The sequence below is a fragment of the Hemicordylus capensis genome, chromosome 3, assembly GCF_027244095.1.
Source record: "Hemicordylus capensis ecotype Gifberg chromosome 3, rHemCap1.1.pri, whole genome shotgun sequence".
NCBI lineage: Eukaryota > Metazoa > Chordata > Lepidosauria > Squamata > Cordylidae > Hemicordylus > Hemicordylus capensis.
The window spans coordinates 77913059-77935362 of NC_069659.1; the positions used below are offsets into that span (position 1 = coordinate 77913059).

At 41.1% G+C, this 22304-nt stretch overlaps 1 protein-coding gene across 5 annotated transcripts in view; it reads left to right on the forward strand.

Moving 5' to 3' along the window:
- Positions 1-22304, forward strand: part of USP25 (ubiquitin specific peptidase 25) — a 135799-nt gene that overhangs the window by 19124 nt on the left and 94371 nt on the right. For 4 of the 5 annotated variants that reach the window (XM_053307139.1, XM_053307140.1, XM_053307141.1 and 1 more), the window contains exons 2-4: positions 11589-11666; positions 13148-13292; positions 20413-20536. In XM_053307139.1, coding sequence (XP_053163114.1) covers positions 11589-11666; positions 13148-13292; positions 20413-20536 — 347 coding nt within the window. Of the gene's footprint in view, positions 1-11588; positions 11667-13147; positions 13293-20412; positions 20537-22304 lie in introns of those variants that run through there. The other variant, XM_053307143.1, reaches the window with a different exon arrangement.

Genomic DNA, 22304 nt, shown 5'->3' on the forward strand with positions numbered 1-22304 from the left:
TTTCCGCTTAAGCAACGTTTCTTCCAGTAACCTTGCAGTCTCTAGCCCTGGTTGCTCAACTGAAGATCCTGAGTCCTGTAGCCCACTTGCCACCAGATGTCCAGGGACTCCAGCACCTGGCGCAGTCCTTGTTGACCTGGGTGACGACCAATCTGGTATAGATTTATTAAAGTTACGTCTCACCTTATTGTTGATGGGAGAGGCACTCTTCGTCTGGCTCCTCTGGTGAGACCTGTCCAGTATGGTTGGACCTCTGGCATAGCTCTCACCTTTCTCAGAGCACGCAAAGCCCCACAACCATGCCAAGGTAGTGCCTCACTGGGAGTTGTTGTTGTTGTTATCTCACTTTACCAGCAAATTAGGATATACCATACATTAGCCTTTCAAACTGAATTGTACTAGCAGAACACACAACATGCCTTTCCCTAGAAGAAAGTTATCCTCAATGTGCCAGAGGGATATGATCCTAAACTTATCTTCAGTTATAAATCCTTTGTACTGACTGATGTTACGTACTAAATTTAAAACCAGCTTGAGCCCTTACCTTCCAATTCAGCTTACTTTAACTGACAGAATTCTGGCCTGGATTTATTACTTTGGAAGTGTACTGAATTTTGAAATCCATAATGTTTTTTGTGCACTTGGAACACATTTTGAATTAAGAAATATGCATTTTAGGTTTTAGATAAATATGCGTAAATGACTCATAAGTAAATGCATGTCCTACAGAGCCCAAGGAAGTGGCTCACTCATTGGTCGTTGTCATAGAGTGTGTGCGATGTATTGGATGAAGTTTGAACTAAAAGTCCTCTATAGAAATCACAGCTCATCAGTTGAGCCACCATTAGTTGTAAGCCTCAGTCTCCCAATTGGTAGTATTTGAACCATATTATTCTGCTGTATGAAGTTGTTGTATAGATCACTGAGATAATGTGTATGAAGTGTACGCACCGGGACTTAACAGTCAAGTATATAATAACTAGTGTCTTTCCATGTTCATTTTATTGAAGTGCTGACGTGTAGATAACTGTCAGAAATGAATGATATACTTTAACTTTGCTGTTTAATAAAAAGTAATAACTGTAGCAATTATTTCTGAGTTCTTTTGTATAAAGACTGGTTTCAAATTGACATAGCAATGCAAGCATAATTTTTTTTAAAAAAGCATTTCGCTCAGTTAAAGTGAACACAAGATAGCAAATTCATTCTGCTCCCATTTCTTACAAATGCCTGTCTACTATCTCTGCCCCACCCCAGTTCGTAACAGTTAGCGAAGTTGTATTTAATATAATATGAACAATTGTCAGCACAATGTCATTGCACCTCAAACTCTAGATTTAAAAGTGTTTTATAATTAGTGGGATGGAGGGCGTCTTACAACTGTTGTAAATGTGATCTTAATTTCCTGAACTAGATCTGTCTGGCACTGTTGAGTAGGGATGTTAACGGATCCGGCACAGGGCAGTTCGAATGTGGGGGGATGACTTTAAGGGCAGGGGTGCACTTACCCCTCTGGCTGCTCCCCCCCCCGGCTACCCCCCCGGCCCAGAGATGTAAGTTTTGGACCGTATTAAAATATGTTAAATAAATAAAATAAATGTAGAGGAGCAATTCAGATGAGTCCCTCATACAATTAAGGTATATCAAAACAGCACATTGTAGCATCCTTTGGTGACATCTGTTATTTGGTGACATCTGAAAGAACTATCTCTCTGTCACTATTGCATCCTGAAGTAGCCGTCCAGCAGAACTTTTCTGAGTGGTGAATGGCCTGGTTACATTAGGCCAGAGAAAGGATACTATTGTGCCCTTGAAGGCCTCCTGTGAAAAAATTCGTGAGGCACTTTGAGGATAAAATCATTCAGATCCACATGGAATTTGTGGCCACATCTCAAGATGGTGTGATGGAGGTGTCCAGAGAACTGTCTGGTTCAGTTGCTATAGGTCGGTTTCAATTATTGCTGTCTGAAGATGTGGACAGGCTGCTTGTAGAGGTCCGGCCAACCACGTGTCTCCTGGATCCTTGCCCATCATGGCTGATAAGAGCTAGTTGAAGGGCTATAGCAAGGTGGGTTGTGGGCGTGGTTAATACCTCATTGCGGGAGGGTTTTTTTCCCCGCCGGCTCTTAAAGAGGTGGTGGTGCAGCCCCTCCTTAAGAGATCCTCCCTAGACCCAGAAGTATTGAATAACTATCACCCAGTTGCCAATATACCCTTCCTTCGCAAGGTACTGGAGAAGGTGGTGGCGACTCAGCTTCAGGCATGCTTGGAGTAAGCTGATTATTTGTATCCATTCCAGTACGGTTTGAGGCCTGGTCACAGTATCGAAATGGCTTTGGTCAGCCTGGTTGATGACCTTTACTGGGAGAGGGAGAGGGACAGCAGTACCCTGCTGGTTCTCCTCAATCTCTCGGTAGCTTTTGATACTGTTAACCATGGTATCCTGTTGGAAAGGCTTCGGAAGTTGGGGGTTGGAGGCACTGCATTGCGGTGGTTTTGCTCCTATCTCCAGGATCGATATCAAAGAGTTGCCATGGGGGAATTTTGTTCAGCTCCCTGGGAGTTGACCTGTGGGGTTCTTCAGGGGTCGATCTTATCCCCTATGCTTTTTAATATCTATATGAAGCCGCTGGAAGAGGTCAGGAGGTTTGGAGTGAGGTGCCACCAGTATGCTGATGACGCCCTGCTCTGTCTCTCTCTAGTCCATCTCATTCGAGACAGATGGTTGAGGTGCTTGACCATTGCCTGGAGGCAGTAGTGAGCTGGATGTGGACCAATAAATTGAGAATGAATCCAGATAAGTCAGAGGTGCTGTGTGTCAGGGGCTCTCAAGTCCATGAAATGAAGAGATATCCTGTTCTTGAGGGGATGGTAGTACCCTGGAAGGAACAGGTGCATAGTTTGGGGGGTACTCCTGGATTCATCGCTGTCACTGGAGGCCTAGGTGGCAGCAGTGGCCAGGAGTGCTTATTTTCAACTTAGGCTTGTCCGCCAGTTACGGCCCTTTCTGGACAGAGATAGCCTAGCCACAGTGATCCATACTCTGGTAACCTCCAGATGGACTATTGTAATGTGCTTTAAGTGGGGCTTCCCTGAAGACGGTTTGGAGGCTGCAACTAGTGCAGAATGCGGCAGCAAGACTTCTCATGCGCAGTTCTGGCTGGATGCACATCACGCTGGTTTTGAAGAAACTGCACTGGTTGCCAATTTGCCACCGAGCCTGAATCAAGGTTTTAAAACTGACTTATAAAGCCCTGAACAACCTGGGCCCCAAATGCTTTCTCCCATGTAGACCTGCCTGCCAGTTAATATCTGTAGGCGAGGCCCTCTTGGTGGTGCCACCATTGTCAGCAATTAAAGGGGTAGGGGCATGTGAGAGGGCTTGCTCTGTGGTGGCCCCTAGGATGTGGAATGCCCTCCTCTCTGTGGTGCACGTTGTGTACATTCACAAGAATGGTGAAGACACACCTCTTTACCCTGGCCTTTGACTAGAGATGTAGTGATTCTTCCCCTCTCAGGCACCGTATCTTTTACTGTACTTTTGAATTTATGATGCTGAATTTTAATTATGTTTTATATTGACTTTATTGTAACCCATTCTGAGACCTTTGGGTATAGGGCAGGCTAGAAATGTAAGTAAATAAGTAATAAATCAGTGACCTGACCAGCTTGTGTTGGCATGATCTGACCTTAAATAGTAGCTAAGCTTTGTTATATTGTTAGTGAACTTGAATTTTGCTGCTTACATTGTGACCAGATACTTTTTTGGTAAAAAGTCTTAACAACACTAAGTTGAAGTGAGTATTTCCTATAATTCTTTCTTGCTTTTTATAAGGACTCTGGATGTCATCCAATATAAGTTTCTCAGATAGTATGACTTTGGAATTACTATAAAGGACTATTTAATTTCAATAGGACTTCTGTCAGATAATTTAGTCAGGATGTTTTCCAGTGGTTCCCCACCCACCCACCCGCACAGAACTGTGTTACGTTTGCCTGTATCTATGCTTTATTGGCTAGTGACATCAACATTCAAATACAGAGAAGGCAGTGGGCCAGAACACAAATTTGTATCATGATCAAAACATGAGGTTGTAAAATGTGCTATAAGATGGAAGACACTTTTGCCAATATGTGAGATAAAATCATATTTCAAGTGCTTGCCTATTAGCCAGCCACCTTCCTTTTATACAGTAAAATTGTATCAGTAATATTGAAAAATCCCAGGTTCCAGGGAACCGTGGCTCTTAGATTAAGATATCCAATTGTAGAGTTATTGAATAAAACATGTATTTGTTCCAGGAAGCCTTGTTTCTCTTCTGGCTCCTAGAATCTAGATCCAAATAAAATTTGTTAAGGCCTGTATTATGTAATTGCTATTTTAGGCACATGCAATTTAAAATTAGAAACATTATCTTGCATCCAACAGGTCCAAAATTCCTGGCAAACATCCGGGGTGCTGATCCTACATTATATGTGCTGATGCTGCTGATGGGTTGACTAATGCAGCACTGGCACTCGCACAGGGGTGCTGGAATTTCAATGACTTCTTCCCAGAAGTGTTTTGTGCCACCTGCAAATATGTGGGTTGTGCAGCAAGGGAAGGTTGTTGAAATTTGCTCCTGTGAATACCATTGCTGTATTCGTCTGTAACTCAGCAGCACCAATGCATTTCACATAGCACCGACACTGTATTGGTAACCTAAAATCTATTATAAATAGATGTATGAAGGTTTTGAGACTTAGCCAATTACTTATTGTATCATGTACAATAAGTAATTTATTGTATTATGATTAGCTGTGCTGCTATAGTGTTTGTTTTTTTAGTAATTTTAGTGAGTATGTTTTAGTAATGCGCAGCGGGAAAATGCTTGACTAACAAGGCGAAGGTTGCCAGTTCGAATCCCTGCTAGTATGTTTCCCAGACAATGGGAAGTACAAATATTGGGCAGCAGTGATATAGGAAGATGCTGAAAGGTATCATCTCGTACTGCATGGGAAATGGAAATGGTAAACCCCTCCTGTATTCTACCAAGGAAAAACCACAGGGTTCTGTGGGCGCCAGGAGTCGAAATGGACTTAATGGCACACTTTACCTTTACTTTAAGTGTTATTGTAGAATACCATCACAGTAGTGTTGTGTTGCAGTGTGTTTATACCAGTGCTATTATCCAGTTTAGCAGGGTGCTGGTGTAACACTGCTGTCACTGTCATGTGCTCTCCCAGTGAATGTCCACTCCTTGACATCCATGGCTGTTTTAAAAACAAACAAACAACTAAAGACCCTCTTTTGTTCCAGCTTTTACCCCTTAGGGGCTCCCAGGTCTCTCAGCTGTCCTGATTTGCCTTTTTTTATGGCTGATTTTTGGTGTGTTATGGTTTTTACTGTTTTAGTTATTTTAAGGTTTTAAATGTAACTTTTATCGAGTTTTATTGTATTTTAAGTTTTGTAAATTGCCTTGAAATGTATTATGAAAGGTGGTATTAAATTTGAACAATCAATCAATCAATAAAAGTGAGGACCTGTGTTTGTGGTGAGTTTTGATGATTGTCCCTTTCACTTAAAGTCCACTGTGCCTCCTGAAAATATGTCCCTGAGGATAATGCAGCCCAAAGGGACATATTTTTGGCAGGTGCAGAGGGCGTCGGAGGGAAGGGAAGACTGGGAGAAAATAGCTGTTCTCCCCCCATCCTTGCATGACAGTGCAGCATTAGTCTGGTGATGGCTGTCGCAGTTCAGTGTTAGTCCAAATGTCGGCCATTCTTTTTTCAAGCCTGAGGAGGTCATCCTCCAGATGTATGGGTTGTGGACTGAGCATGCTCTGAAGACAGGACCAATAACAGAACTGGGCATGCCTAGCTTACTGACTGGGAGGCAACAAAACCCCAGTTCCAGTCCTGTCTTTGTGCCGTGAACAGGTCTTCAATTTTGCTCCTGCCTTTCGGCCTAATTCTAATTTTCCTATTACACTAGCTTCCTCTACCATTTTCTTCTTCCTTCCTCACCTATTTTAGTATTGTGCCAGGGTGGGAAGGAAGTTATTATTTTATCTAAAACTCTAAATTGTCCTTTGTATTTCTATTTGGCTTATTGGTGTTTGTTTACTTTTGTTTTCGCTCTATAGCATTTTTGCTTATTTTGGACTTATGCAATGGTCTGACACTGGGGCCCCTATAGAGGGGTCGCTTGCTGAAGGCCCACTTTCTGATAGTAGAGGCAGGGCTCATTTCTGAAGCCTTCCTTCTCCTGTGAAATGACCCCTTTTGCCATCCCCTCACAGGGACCGCACTGCACCTTCTCAGATTACCCACTATACAGTGGTATAACACTTGGAAAAGGCTTATAAAAAGCCAAATAAAAAAATCTAAACATGCTGAGAAGAAAAAGGAGAAGCCCAAGTCATCTTTGACAAACACTCCATGCTGGCAACTGCCATGTGTTTGAGTGAGTGGCTACTCTTACAGGCTGCTTGTGTGGAGAGTTTCCCTCACCATTTGCCTTCTCCTTCAACGGAGGACTCCATGCAGCCCTCTAATCATGGCGAGGCTGGACAACAGCCTCCGACCCCCCTCCCCTTCTCTGCTTTTGGGGAGGTGATCAGTTTTTTGCCACCCGTGGAGGAATCACAGTACGTTGAGCTTCTAGTTGCAGCTTTAGAGACTGCTTCCAATGGTGAGCTAAATGTAGCCCCTGCGGTTCCTTCCAACCTCCCCCCACTTCTCCACCCCACCCCACCCCACCCCAGTCCTCCTGGACTAATTCCTCCAAATCACCGGTGGAGTGTTCACCTCAGCAACACCCAGCCACTTCACCCATCTCCTTTTCCCTCCCGCCCCATTCGTGACTCCAAACCGGTAGGGCCAGCTGCTCCAAGTAACCAGCCTTCAAACCCATTTCAGGGTCAGACTCTTTTCCACCAGATATTGCAGTGTGGCTGGGTGAATTTGTTGCTTGACAGTGCTCCTCCATGATCAAGGCGCAGCTCACACTTTCTGTTAATCCCTTGCCTCCTTCCCTATCCCACCCCTCCTGCCTTTCCCTCTGTTCCAAGGCCTAATCGACACCCCTCAAGTTCCTCTTGAGGGGTGACTAGACCAGCATCGTCCTCAAAGGCAGCCCATTCCAATTAATGAAAGGGGCTGTTTTCAACCTTGCTCCAGGACAGCACAGAGAAAAAGGAAGCCCAGATTTCCTTCTGCTGTTTCTTCCGATGAGGCACCTTCTCCCAAGCGCCCTGCTCCCCACTCCTCACCCTTTGCCTTTTATTCCTGCCTCACCCTTCATACCACCTCCAATACTTGTGGTAGTCCAGCCTGCATCTCTCTCTAATGACCACATGTCGTGCTGCTATCTCTCAATGAAAGGAAGTTCTCAGTGACGATGATAACAATTCTTAACTTTTTGAGAAGGAGGAAGGAGAACTCTCTGATGAAGATGCTCAGATGCCTGCCCCTTCATCCATATGTCTTTTCCCGTCCTCTGATTTTGAAGTTAGTTTGGCTAAGGCTAAGTGGGCTATTAATGATGTTACTCCTTTAGATACATCCTGCTCCACGTCATCTTTAGATTATAATGTTTTTCCTTCTAGCTCTACATGGGTTACTACTGTACCTTTCCCACCTTTTCCAGACATTGTCCTGGCTGAGTGGGCAGCTCCCACCTCTTAACAAGTCAGTGGGCCGTATCCCCCCAAAACTATACACCTTCTTCAGGACATCTCTTTCCTCCTTGAAGTTCCCTCTGTGGATCCACCAGTAGCCCAGTTGGTCTCAGCCTCAGTGGTAGTTAAAGAGGGGGACAGACAACTAAGATCTTCTGAGGATTGTAAGTCATATCTCCTCCTACTTAAAAGCCACACTTCTTCTGCAACTGTCAATAAAGCCACTACCCCAAGCCTCTATTCTTTGGGTTAAAGAATTGGCAGCCATGGTACCCCCTGAACTTACCAAAGTCTGTCAGGGCCTTAACAAATTGACCAAGGCCACGGCTCTCGTGGCAGAGTCCAGCTTAGACTGCATTCATTATGCAGCCCGGGCCTTGGCCTCTGGAATAGCGGTCCGGCATTCTCTGTTGCTCAAACACTGGAACATAGATTCTAGGTCCAGAATTAACTTGTCATACGCCCCCTTTACAGGGGTCCGCCTCTTTGGTGAATTCTTAGAGCCTATCATAGTGGAGACCAAGGATAAAAAGAAAACATTTCCATCCACATGTAGATAATCTAGACGTCCATTCCAGTCCAATAATTCTAATTTTTGTCCTTTCAGAAATTTCCCCAGAGGCTCGACCTCTTTACCCAGAGATACAAGACACAACGCATTCCGATCCTCTTGGTGTAACCAGTGGCACCAGCAAGGAGGTAGTGCTCATAGGAGTCAGTCCATCCTCCCCTTTCCACCCTTCACCATGGAAGATCACTGGGTACTCTCAACAGTCTTTCATGGCTATGCTCTGGGGGAACTCCATCCCACAGACCATGTCACCATCTCCCCGAGGCCAAGAGATCTAAACAAGTATCATTGGATGAGTCCATTCAACATCTGGTCCAGATCAATGCCATAGAACCTGTACCGTTGACTGAATTATGGCACAGCGTTTACTTGTTTATTTTTAGTTCTCAAAAAAGATGATTCTTCGAGGGCAGTGCTGAATCTAAGACGGCTAAACTGCTTTATCTGCGAACGAAAATTCCGGATGGAGTCTTTTCATACTATCAAAGAGGCGGTTTCGCCCCGAGACTTCCTGGCCTCCATAGACCTATCTGAGGCTTATCTCCACCTATTTTGCCAGCAAATTGACAACACCTCAGGTTCTATTACATTGGCCTCCACTACCAGTACAAAGCCCTTCCCTTTGGACTCTTTGGAGTCTTTATCATGTTAATGGTGGCGTTAGTGACACTCCTCAGGATGAGCAGGGTCCACACTCATCCATATTGGATGACCTTCTGATCAGGGCACCGTCTTTCTCCCGGGTGCAGCAGGCGGTCCAACAAACTCTGTCCAACCATGGCTTTTTAGTCAACCATCAAAAGAGTAATCTTACCACATCTCAATCCCTCCAGCACCTGGGGGCTCTATTCTTTACTGTTCAGGCTACAGTTACTCTATCCCCAGAGAAGCGGGAGAAGTTGGTGACCATCATCCTTCCACTGCTTTATTAGGATCCATGATCGTGTGCCTAGAGTGCACCCCATGGAGCCGTTGGCACTCCCGCCATCTCCAGTGGCAGCTCCTCCCCTTTCAGGAAGATATCATTCCCTGCATCCACAAAGAAATGCAACTTCCATCATGGGTTCAGCAATCCCTGCGCTGGTGGTTATCCTTGGCCATGATCCAGGCCCTTCCATTGGTCATTCGACATTGTATCCTGGTGACCACGGAGGCTAGTCTAATAGGCTGGGGAGCCCATTGCAACAGTCAGTTCACACAAGGCACTTGGTCATCCCAAGGAAAAAATCCACAACATCAACTGGGTAGAACTGCATGTGATATAACTGGCCCTCCTACAATTCCAACCAATCATTCAGGATCAAAACATCCTATTGTGGACTGACAATGTGACCACCAAGTGTCACATCAACCGCCAGGGTGGCACCAGATCCCATGCTCTCATCACCAAAACCAACATACTTCTTCAGTGGGCAGAGAAACACTTATAATCAGGGTGGATTTGATTTAAATCAAACTGATTTAAATCATGATTTAAATCACGATTTAAATCACTAGCAGGGTGGATAAAAATAAAAAAAATCCAATTTAAATAAAAAAATCCGATTTAAATTTAAAAAAATGAATTTTTTGATTTAAATCGTTTTTTTGATTTAAATTGCATTTTTTAAATTTAAATCGGATTTTTTTGATTTTTATCCACCCTGCTAGTGATTTAAATCGTGATTTAAATCGTGATTTAAATCAGTTTGATTTAAATCAAATCCACCCTGCTTATAATCTATAGTAGCAGAACATCTCCAAGCGACTGTGAATATTCAGGTGGACTTGCTCAGTTGAGCAGTGGACACTGCTGAATGGTTCCTGCACTCGGAGGTTTTTCTGCAAATCACTCGCCACTTCGAGAACCCACATCTCCAGAGATTTCTCAAGGGGGCCACCAACATAGCACCCCTGCCGGTCCATAGGTTTCCTACCTTAGCAAAGTTCTCAATGCACTCACTAAAGAACCGTTTGAACTGCTATCAGACGTCAACCTACGTTTTCTTTTCCTGAAGGTTTTCTTCCTAATTGCTATAACCTCCACCTGGAGGGTTTCTGAACTTGGAGCTCTTTTGGCCTGTAAAGAACTCTACATATCCTAGCCAGATGCGGTGATCCTGAAACCTGACCCTACTTTTCTGCTCAATGTTAATTCTCCCCTTTATCGCTCGCAAGACATAGGTGCTGCCTTCCTTCTGTCCTTCTCCAATACATCCTAAAGAACAAGTTTGGCATTCCCTGATGTATGCCATGCTCTACGGATTTACTTATGTAGAACCAAGGCCATCAGATGTTCCAACTCCCTTTTTGTGTCTTTCCATCAGTTGTCTCTGGGCACCAAGGTCTCCAAGGCCACTCTAACTAGCTGGATTAAACCTTGCATTTCTTTGGTCTATCAGTCCACCAACCTCCTGATACCCCGAGGCATCACGGCTCATTCCACCCACGGTGCAGCCACTTCTGCAGCTTTTTTGGCCAATGGAAATCTGATGAGTGGCCCCATTGTCTTCTATCACACCCTTCATCAGACATTATGAAATTTTGTCATTGCATTCTGCACAAGAGGCCCTTGGCTTTACAGTTCTCCAGCAAGTAGTCTCACATCCTTTCTTCCTGCCCTATTATTTTTCTGCTTGGGCATGTCCCATACATTTGGAGGATGACCTCCTCAGGCTGTGGAAAAAGAAATGGTCTTTTCAACAGAGGTTCTTTTTCACAGCCGAGGAGATCATCCAGTCCATCCAATGATGTGCACATTTTTGCTGGTTTTGTCTCCTGTTTTTGGGTGGAGGCAACTTCCAGGGATAATTAGCTTTGTAGGCTTCTATTTTCCTTATTGTTAATTGTATTGTTTCTGCATGTTAATGTGTCTTCACAGTTTTTCCCCTCTGCTGTGCCCTTTTTCCTATCTTTTCTTGGAGTGCATCAGTCCCAGAACTGGAGTTTTGCCACCTCCCAGGCAGGAAGATAGCCACGCTTTCAGTTCTGTTATTGATCCTGCTTCTGTGCATGCTCAGTCCACAACCCATACATTTGGAGGATGACCTCCTTGGCTGCGAAAAAGAACCTTTCACGGTAAGACCAACGTTTCTTTCAGCACTGAAAGTACACAATCTGAAATAATGAAAGATTGTGAAGAGAGACAGGCTCAGAGAAGAGAGACAGGCTCAAGAAAAGAAAATTTAGATTCCCTTATACAAAACTAAATTCATCTTCTGCTCTTGCTTTGTTAATTCTAATGCAGTGTAATTCTATTCACTTCTAGGTTTCTCTAATTCATAAAGGATAAAAACTCCACCCAGATATCTTTCCCCACTCACTAAAGTTGCTTGTCATTATTTGATTGTAATATTGACCATCTTTTAAATTCTCAGCACCAGCAGACATTTCTGAATCAGCTCAGAGAGATCACTGGTATCAATGACATCCAAGTACTGCAGCAAGCTTTGAAGGTATGGTAGATTTCAAAGGGTTGTGTGTGTGTGTGTGTGTGTGTGTGTGTGTGTGTGTGTAAAGTTACATCTGTCTATCTCAAAAATGAGAATCAGAATGTTGGTTGTATAAATTACATTAAAGTAGGAGGTTTAAATCTTGAAATATAACTTGACATAGACTGTGTAAATAATACTCAAGATGTTAATATGCCACTTAAGAAACTTTGTATTTAATGAGCGTGTAATGTTGATTTTAAATCAACAACATTAAAACAGCCACATAACTCTTCCACATTAATTATTTTTGGTTTTATGACTTTATGCTGCTATTATTTCAGCTCTAAGTTACAATAATGTATTTTTGTTTAAATAAGACATTCTGTGGTAGATCCAACCTGTGCTAAATCTTTGCCAGCTTGCTGTGTACTTCCGAAATTAAAATATCTTCCAGCTACCTGAGATACTGTCTTTTGACTACACATGTTGATACAAATATAATAACTGCCTTTATAACAACAACAACAACAACAAAGGTGTGGCAAGAAGAAGATACAAAATTTGACAACAGCTAATGCATAATCAAAACAAACAGTTTTGAAAATACAGTTAGGTTACACTCCAAGTATTGAACAGCAGTAGTCCTACATCAGATCAATTAAACCTATCCTTAAAAAGCCTGCTATAAGAAGTAAGTCTTGGCTGTAGTCTGAAAGGTGAGCTGTAATTGATCCAGGTGAATTATTCTTCGAAGAGCATCCTGGTTTCTTGTTGGCACCACTTAAAAGTTTCTGTCCCACCTGCCAAGCTTCAGAACAGTGGGCAGTCATGAAATGTGTTGATCATAGGTACTCCCCTCACACTTTAAAGCAGCTTCAGCTTTTGATTTACTATTGGAGGTTTTTTTTAAAGAAGGAAAACAAAACAAAAACACCACCCAATAAAAAGGAGATATGGACTGCCCTCAAAATATTAAATGTTTCAAAAGTTTTTGCTCTCCAGAAATCCTTGTTCTTGTCCTGTAGCATATATTTGTGTGAATATTTCCAAATAATTGAGGCCCTCTATTTTGCTTGGGTGGGAGAGGAATGAGCATGTAGTCTGTGCAGGCTTCAGGCCTGATTCCCAGTCCAAAGTGACCATAGTTTGTTGATCATGTGAATTGGCTCAATGAGTACAATACAGCTGGAAGTTATGCATGTTAATTTTAGTGTTGGAGTTAAGCACTTACTTAGAATTCTTTGAATAAAATTAATGGAACTTTAGTATGTGTAATACCATCTGGATTGTGTCCTAAGGTTATTTTCTTGTATATAGGTTACTTATACATGAATTAAGTTTCTAATTGTGGAATAATATTTGTTATGTAAAGAAGACTCTTAACACAATTTCAGTTGCAAAAGATAAGTGCACTTGATACTGGAAGCTGGTCGTATTATACAAAAATTGTAATGTCATTTAAAATAACATAACTGATAGGTTTTATTCTGTTACATTTAAAGGATAGCAATGGGAATTTGGAATTAGCAGTTGCCTTCCTTACTGCAAAGAATGCTAAGACTCCTCAGCAGGAAGAGACAACCTACTATCAAACAGCACTTCCTGGCAATGACAGATACATCAGTGTAGGCAGCCAGGCAGATACAAGTAAGTATCTTCTCCTTAAATTGAAGAATGAACCAAATAAAACCTTAGTTAGAAAAACTCGTTGCAATTCCAGCCATATATTTTATATTGTTTCTTATTTCTACTACTCTGAATTATTATTACTGTGAATACTTATATACAGTTTTTCAAGCAACATTCTCAAAGTGGTATATAGAAAAACATATTCCCTATTCCCAAAGGGTTTACAATTTAAAAGAAATGTAAGGTACACACCAGCAACAGCCACTAGAGAGATGATATTCTTGGATTGGATAGAGCTAGTTGCTGTCCCTTTTTAAATATCACCATCTTAAAAGGTGCCTTTTGCTCAGTTAGGTCTATATATCTACACACATTTGAGACCTTTCTTTAAAGATCTGCTGGAAATATCTTTAGAGCTTGGTTTCATGTAATTGTGCTGTATAGTCAGTTGTCTGCCTGCCTATGCTTCAAATGACTGGTGTTGATCTATAAATTCCTCGTGCTGTACTCCATGCAGATTTTAGAGACTATTTCTTCCAATATCAATTCTAATATGGTAGGTGCTCAGTGTATCTTCTTTTAAGGAAATCAGAGTGGATGTAGAATGGAATGGAATGGAAAAGCAGTTCATGGCCGTAGGTCACATTTGCACTGTGGGCCTATTTTGATCAATTCTGTAAAACTAGAAAGGAAACTACAGTAGCTAGTTTTCTTATTCTTGAACATTAACATGAAAGAGTTAGTTGTGATTTCACTGTCCTGGAAAGTTGCTTTCCTAGTGTCTAACTCTGTTCTTACACATTTATTTAATGCCTCTAAATGGATAATTATTTCAAAATGTCATGTAAATATGCTTTTCTGTCTTATATGCTCTGCTTGAAATCTAGTAAGTCAAGAGTCCCCAAACTGTATAACTGAACAGCATTCTAATGACTTTTTTATACATGACATTTTTTTCTACCTGGTTTTTTATAGGAAAGTTGCATGTATCTAAACATTTATCTCTATTTGTTGCCTATACCCAAAAAGGTAGCAAAAAGCATGCAGGTGCAAGTAGTTTTACTAGATTGCAAACAACTTTATAGCTAATACAGTCAAACAGCAATCTTCATAAAAAGAGCTCACTGTAGTTTGTGTGTGGGATCTCTACAAGCACATTTAACTTTATGAGTATTACATAATTAAACTGACAACATGGCTGAACAACCTGTATATATTTAAAATTAAAAGATGGGTTAATACGTTCTAGAATTGCACAAAACCTTAATACTACTGAGTAAAGATAATGCAGCAATATTTAAGCCTTAAAAGTAACCACTGTATATGAATGTTGTAGAACTTACAGCACAACTCATCATATAGCTAAGTATTGCACCCACCTATTTTTGTTCAGTCAGAATTGAATTTAAAATATGCAGTGGCCTGGGTTTTCACATACTGGTCTTGTTGTCAATAGGATACGACAGGTGTGGAAACTCCGGTTAATTTCCCCTATTTGCATAAAAACGTGTTTTTCAAAAAGAAAGAAAAGGAAAAATGTATATGCATTGGGGATAGGGCCAGTAAAAGTTTGGCCTTTACACATTTTGGCAGATACTAGATAGTGAACAATGGATTATATTGTCTGTTTTGCCGTGATAGTGGTCTTGCTAAAATAAAAGAAGTGGAATAATAATTCCTTGGAACAACAAGCATTTAGCTGTGTGATGATTGATTGATTAAGTGCCATCAAGCCGTTGTCGACTCTTAGTGACCACATAGATGGATAGCTGTGTGGTAGTAGCTTCTTAAAACCTATATTCTTGTTGCAAATGGATGAAGTACTCCTACCACATGGAAATACTGATAGTCTGTTTTGGTGACTGGAATATTCAGCACTAACTCAGATTTCTGATCAGTTGTGGAAATGTGATACTGTTCAGCTTACCAATGACTCATTTATTCACCCAAGCATTTAATTAGAATTGTGGTTTAAACTGTTTTGTTTAAACAAAATATCCTCGTGTGTTCTTGTTTTAATTTGTTTTATGTTTTATGTTGTGAACTGCCCAGAGTTGGGGTTTGTACAAATATAATCAACAATAAATATGAGGACATTTTATATCCAGTCTTTGAAATTATTTGATTATTCCTGTTTCATGTGTAAGGAAGAAACTGAGCTGGTTTGGATAATACAGCCCCCAGCCACACAGTTATGAAGGAGATATGCTGAAAGTGTTCATGTTTAAACTATCATAGAGTACGTATATTGAAATATAGTGGGGAACAGCCTCTCCACGCGATAAAAGGATGTATCAGGATATCAACAGATGAAGTCCAGATGTATGTACTCTTGGTGTACTCCATAATTATGTGTGTTGGAGGCTGTGTTGTCCAAACTGCTCCACTATGAATTGTGAATCTGTAAATCTTGAATGGCAAAGCTTTATTTTTCTGTTGGTAAATATTCAGGAAAGAAAATAGTAGAAATGTATCTTCCAATTTTTCTGATGAAATATTAAACTTGGATTTTATGTTTTGTTAGATACAGTGTTGACTCAGAGTATTACTGTAACTGCTACTCACTGGTTCATTGTCTGCCATTGCTAAAGGTCTCCTTGGCTGTTCACATCTATTTCATTCATTGTTAAGAACACAAGAACAGCGCTGCTGGATCATGCCCAAGGCACATCTAGAACAGCATCGTGTTTCACACAGTGGCCCACCAGATGCTGCTGGAAGCCTACAGACAGGAAATGAGGGCATGATCTTCTTCCTGCTGTTACTCCCCTGCAACTGGTACTCAGAGCTTTCCTGCCTTTGAAGCTGGAGGTGGTCTACAGCCCTCCAACTAGTAGCCGATGATAGATCTCTTCTCCATGAAGTTATCCAAACCCATCTTAAAGCCATCACATGGCTTGTGTTGGCTGCCACCACATCTTGGAGCAAGCAGAGAATTCCACAAGTTGATTATGCGTTGTGTGAAAAAGTACTTCTGTTTGTTGGTCCTAGATTTCCTGGCAGTCAATTTCATGGGATGACCCCTGGTTCTAGTGTTATGTGAGAGGGAGAAGAATTTGTCTCTAGCCACTTTCTTCACACCATACATGATTTTATAGACTTCTATCAAGTCTCCCCGCAGTCTTTTTCTAAACTAAATAGCCCCAGGTGTTGTAGCCTTGCCTCATAAAAATGGTGCTCTAGGCCCCTGATCATCTTAGTTGCCCTCTTCAGCACCTTTTCCAGTTCTACAATGTCCTTTTTTAGATGTGGTGACCAGAATTGTACGCAGTACTCCAGGTGTGGCTGCACCATAGTTTTGTATGAGGGCATGATATTAGCATTTTTATTTTCAACCCCCTTCCTAATGATCCCCTAGCATGGAATTTGCCTTTTTCATAGCTGCCGCACATTGAGTCGACACATTCAATGACCTGTCTACCATGACCCCAAGATCTCTCTCCTGGTCAGTCACCAATGGTTCAGATCCCATAAACGTATACTTGAAGTTGGGGCTTTTCGTCCCAATGTGCATCACTTTATACTTGCGAACATTGAAACGCATTTGCTATTTTGTCACCCACTCCCCCAGTTTGGAGAAATCCTTTTGGAGCTGCTCACAATCTGTTTTGGATTTCACTACCCGAAAGAGTTTGGTATCATCTGCAAATTTGGCCACCTCACTACTTACCCCTACTTTTAGATCATTTATGAATAAATTAAAAAGCACTGGTCCAAGTACAGATCCCTGGGGGATCCCACTTCTTACTTCCTCCATTGTGAAAACTCTCCATTTATACCTACCCTCTGTTTTCTGTCTTTCAACCAGTTAGCAATCCACACATGTACTTGTCCCCTTATCCCATGACAGCTAAGTTTCCTCAGGAGTCTTTGATGAAGAACTTTGTCAAAAGCTTTTTGGAAGTCCAGGTAGACTATGTCAACTGGATCATCTTGATCCACACACTCGTTGACACTCTCAAAGAAGTCCAAAAGGTTTGTGAGGCAAGATTTACCTTTGCGGAAGCCATGCTGGTTCACTCCCAGCAGGTCCTGTTCCTCTATGTGCTTTACAATTTTATCCTCTAGGATGCTTTCCATCAATCTACCTGGAACAGACATTAAGCTAACTGGCCTGTAATTTCCCGGATCGCCCCTCGATCCCTTTTTAAAAATAAGTGTTGTATTTGCTACTCTCCAGTCCTCTGGTACATAGCCTGATTGCAGGGATAAGTTATATATTTTAGCAAGGAGGTTGGCAATTTTATATTTGGGTTCTTTGAAGACTCTTGGATGGATGCCATCCGGCCCTGGCAATTAGTTAGTTTTTCCAGACAGTTTAGAACATCATCTCTTGTCACTTCTATCTGACTCTGTTCTTTAGTCTGCATCCCTGAAAAGCCTGTTAAAGGAACAGGTATATGCTCAGTATCCTCTGTCGTGAAGATGGACACAAAGAACTCATTTAGCTTCTCTGCAACCTCCATATCAATAATCCCTTTCACTCCTTCATTGTCTAATGGTCCAACTGCCTCCCTGTCAGGTTTCCTGCTTCTGATGTATTTAAAGAAGTTTTTGTTATTCCCCTTGATGCTTTTAGCTAAATGTTCCTCAAACTCTCTTTTGCCTTCCTTATTGTCACCTTGCATTTCTTTGGCTATAGTTTGTGTTCCTTTCTGTTCTCTTCATTTGGACAGGCCTTCCAATTTCGGAAGGAAGTCCCTTCCCTTTTATGGCTTCCTTGACAGTACTTGTTAGTCATGCTGACATCCTCCTGTACTTAGAGGTACCTTTCCTCCTTTTTGGTATACAATCTAACTGGGCTTCTAGTATTGTGGTTTTGCGTAAACTCCATGCATTCTGGAGCGAAGTGACTCTCCTGATTTCCCCTTTCAGCTTTCTTTTCACCATACTCCTCATTTTGGAGAAGCTTCTTCTTCTGAAATTCAAAGTATCTGTGTTAGACTTCCTTGATGATTCTCTCCCCAATTATGCTGAATTTGATTGCACTATGGTCACTGATCTCTAAAGGGTCAACATTGATGTCATACACCAGGTCTTGGATGCCACTCAGGATTAAGTCCAAGGTTGCCTTTTCTCTGGTTGGTTTCAAGACCAACTGTTCTAGGGCACAGTCATTCTGCGTATCTAGAAATTTGACCTCTTGGTCATTACCTGACTGTGAATTTACACAGTCTATGTGTAGGTAATTGAAGTCACCCATTATTCATTATTATAGCCATGCCTTTCCATGACGCCTCCCTGATTTCCTGCTTCAACTCCCAGTCACTGTCAGCGTTTTGATCCAGAGGGCAATAGCCCGTCCTCCAGTAGAACATTTCCTTTCAGGCCTTGTATTGTCACCCACAGGATTTCTGTAGAGGACTCCATTGCTATCCCTGTTCGCTGTGCTCTCAGGTCTTCACCTCTTATGTAGAGAGTAGGCTTCAAACTGAGACACAGGATGTGGGTCAAAGGAATGTGGGGCCTCCCACAGCCCTAGCTGACTCCACCCCCTCCAGGCATGGACAAACAAAAATACTGGAGTTTGCTATCCCTGGCAAATAACACATATACACAAAGACTAGTACTTATCCCTTAAAGACAAACCAGCCCCTCAAAATCTCCCCTCCTCCTATTAGTTTGAAGGGGGAAAAGGCTAGATGTTCTGTTTAGAAAAGCTTGCTCACCTCCTCAGGCTGCTTCTGCTCTTCCCAGAGTAGGCTTCAAACTCTTGTTACTTGTGAAATATCTGTATTGTCACTGATGTTACCTTACATGTAATAACTTTGTAAGACATATTTATTATATTTTATTAGCCATTTTGGGTATACTTTTTTGCTGGAAAGTAAGGTTATAAATGTTTAATATTTAATCAGTACTTTCTGTAAAATGCATTATGATTCTATGGTTATTGGCAACTAAAGTTTCCATAATTTATGTGGGTTGCCAACCACAATAATGTTGTACATTAAGAAATAGTGAATATTTTTGTAGTGTTTATTTACTGGCTTGAGTGCATCTATGCACATCTGCATATTTTGTACATGACAAATTTTGCTTTCATTGAAATAATATCTACTAGGTTTTAGTTGTGGAAACAATTATTGCATTAATTAGGACACTTGAGCTGATTACCATGTCCAGGAGAAAGCTAGAGGATAACAGGTTCTGGTACGAACTAACCTTCCTACTTTCATTTCACTATAATTTTAATTGATAATTATCATCCTCACAAATTAGCCCACTTCAGCCTTAAACGTTCATACATCTACAATTTTAAATTGGGGTGGATCTCATCACATACTCCATTGAGGTGTCCCTATGTGTCACTACACCTGTAGCAAATTTGGTTCAAATCAGATTGGCGGTTCGCAAGTTAGCCTACTTGCACCTCATGCATTTACATGTCCACCATCTTGAATTGAGGTAGATGACATCATCACAAACTGAGGTGTCCCTGTGTGTCAGCCACTGCAACGGTACCGAATTTGGTTCAGATCTGTGGTTCACATATTAGCTCACTTGAGCCTCAAACATTCATGTATCGGCTATCTTGAACTGGGGTGAAGGACACCACCAAAAACTGTCATTGAGTGAACTACATTCTCTACAACTGTACCCAATTTGATGCATATTGGTCCAGTCATTGCATAGTAGATAGGTGGACATGTGCACATGTACACAATATGCTGGGGGATCTCTCCTTGAGAGAATGTAAGCTAAAAAGATAATTGGGAGTGGATTTCTAAATTAGAAAAAAGAACTCGGAAGAAAACAAACTTTCAAGTACAGTTCTCTAATGTCTTCCATATTCCATATTCAATGTTCGGGTTGAAAACAAATAAAATATTTCAGAAATAATACATCATTAAATTTAATTACCAATATTTTTTTAAACATGTCTTAAATAAATTGACTTGCTGGATGATGCATTTTTTAAAAACTTAACCAAAATGGATGAATGTATACATTGGTAAATTTTATTATCCTTGACAAAAAACGGTGTTTAGAAAAATAGTCCAGTGCTAAACTGTAATTTTAAGAAATGGGGAAGTTGGTGCATGGTAATATAAACCCGTTCTGCAAAATCTACAATGTTACTTAGTTTTCATTCTGTTGAACTTTTAATTTTGAGACACATAGTTTTGCTTTTCAGATGTGATTGACCTCACAGGGGATGATAAAGATGATCTTCAAAGAGCAATTGCCCTCAGTTTGGAGGAATCAAACAGGGCATTCAGGGAGACTGGAATAACAGATGAGGAACAAGCCATTAGCAGGTAAACAACTGCTATGAAAATAAATACATTTTTTAAAAGATTGAATGCTAATGTTAATCAGTAGTGCTATGGATCTCATTGTTTTTGGAAGTGTTGCCAACTGCATTGTATTCTTATGGTAGCGTAGCCAACATAGCATCATGGTTAGAATGTTGGGCTAGGACTGCGAAGACCCGAGTTTGAATACCCATTCAACCATGAAATTCACTGGGTGACTCTAGGCCAGTCATGTATCTCTCAGCCTAACTTATCTCACAGGGTTGTTGTGAGGATAAAAATAAGCAGGTATACCACTCTGAGCTCCTCAAAGAAAGAGCGGGATATAAATGTAATAAATAAATACTGAAAATTAGTTTGTACATAAATAAGAATTTCAGTTATAATTAGCTGAAATTGTCTAGAAAAAGTGAAATGGGGTTTGATATTAAACTTCTCATTTGGCATTAATCTTAAGGCTATCCAAAATATTTGAAATGTATGTGCTCCTACCCTGAGCTTAAAATGCCTGTGATGACTCAATAATGCAAAAATGCCCTAATTTCCTAATAAAGATAAATTCTAGTGCGTTGAATTTCATATGCAACACATTTTGAATCGGACTGCTGCATTTATTATATGGAAGTTTCTTACACAGATTTGAACTATGACTACCATATTGTATAAAATAATAGTGGTTCTGGGCATAGCAGCCACATCAGATGATGTGCTCCCCAAGAGCTGGCTCTGACTCTGTCTCTAAGTGTGAACAGAATTAGTATACTATGGATCTATTAGGATAATGGAATTACTTAACATATGATTAGGATATCTTAGCAACATTTTAGGCAGTAGTCAGCCATTGCCTGCTTAACTTAGGCATGCTTGTTTTAATTCTGGTTTTAATTTACATTATTGTGTACACCACCTTGAGATTCAGGTGCTAGGCAGTTTATAAATGTAATAAATAAATTATTTTATTGTAAATTGCTGTGAGTTTGGGGCAGTATATAAATATGTTCAATAAATCAGTACAACGCTCATCATCATCATCAGCCACAATGTCTGGAGATGATGGGAGTTGTAGTCCAGCAATATCGGACAACCCATGTTTGAAAACCCTTGCAGTAAGGCTCAGATGCTTCACAAGGCAGTACAGAAACAGGACAACATGAAATAGAGCCAGCACGGTGTAGTTGTTAGAGTGCTGGACTAGGACCGGGGAGCCCTGAGTTCAAATCCCCATTCAGCCATGATACTTGTTGGGCGACTCTGGGCCAGTCACTTCTCTCTCAGCCTAACCTACTTCACAGGGTTATTGTGAGGAGAAACTTAAGTATGTAGTACACTGCTTTGGGCTCCTTGGAGGAAGAGCGAGATATAAATGTTAATGATTTAAAAACAAAACAAAACATTTTTGCTGGTGCCAGGCACGCCATTCTCCCTATCTTGATTTGGACATCAAAGACCAAGAAAAAGTGTGGGTGTGTGGAAGGAAAGTTTTAAGCAAGCACAATTGGTAGCATTGGACAACATTATTACTGATCTTGTGGCATGTCTGTTAAGGCATGAGCTTTAGGTTCCAGTTTCCTTCCTTTGTGGAGCTCTAGCCAAAATTCAGAGCAGCCTTATGTCTGCTCTGAAAGGCAGGTTTTTTGACTATTTAATCTAATTTTAATTATTACTTAAGTATGAAAAATAGGATTTGGGAAGGTCATTTCACATCTTGTAACTACTGTAACTGTGTATCTAATCCTATAGATGGGAGTCTTCATATGGAGAGCCTTTTACT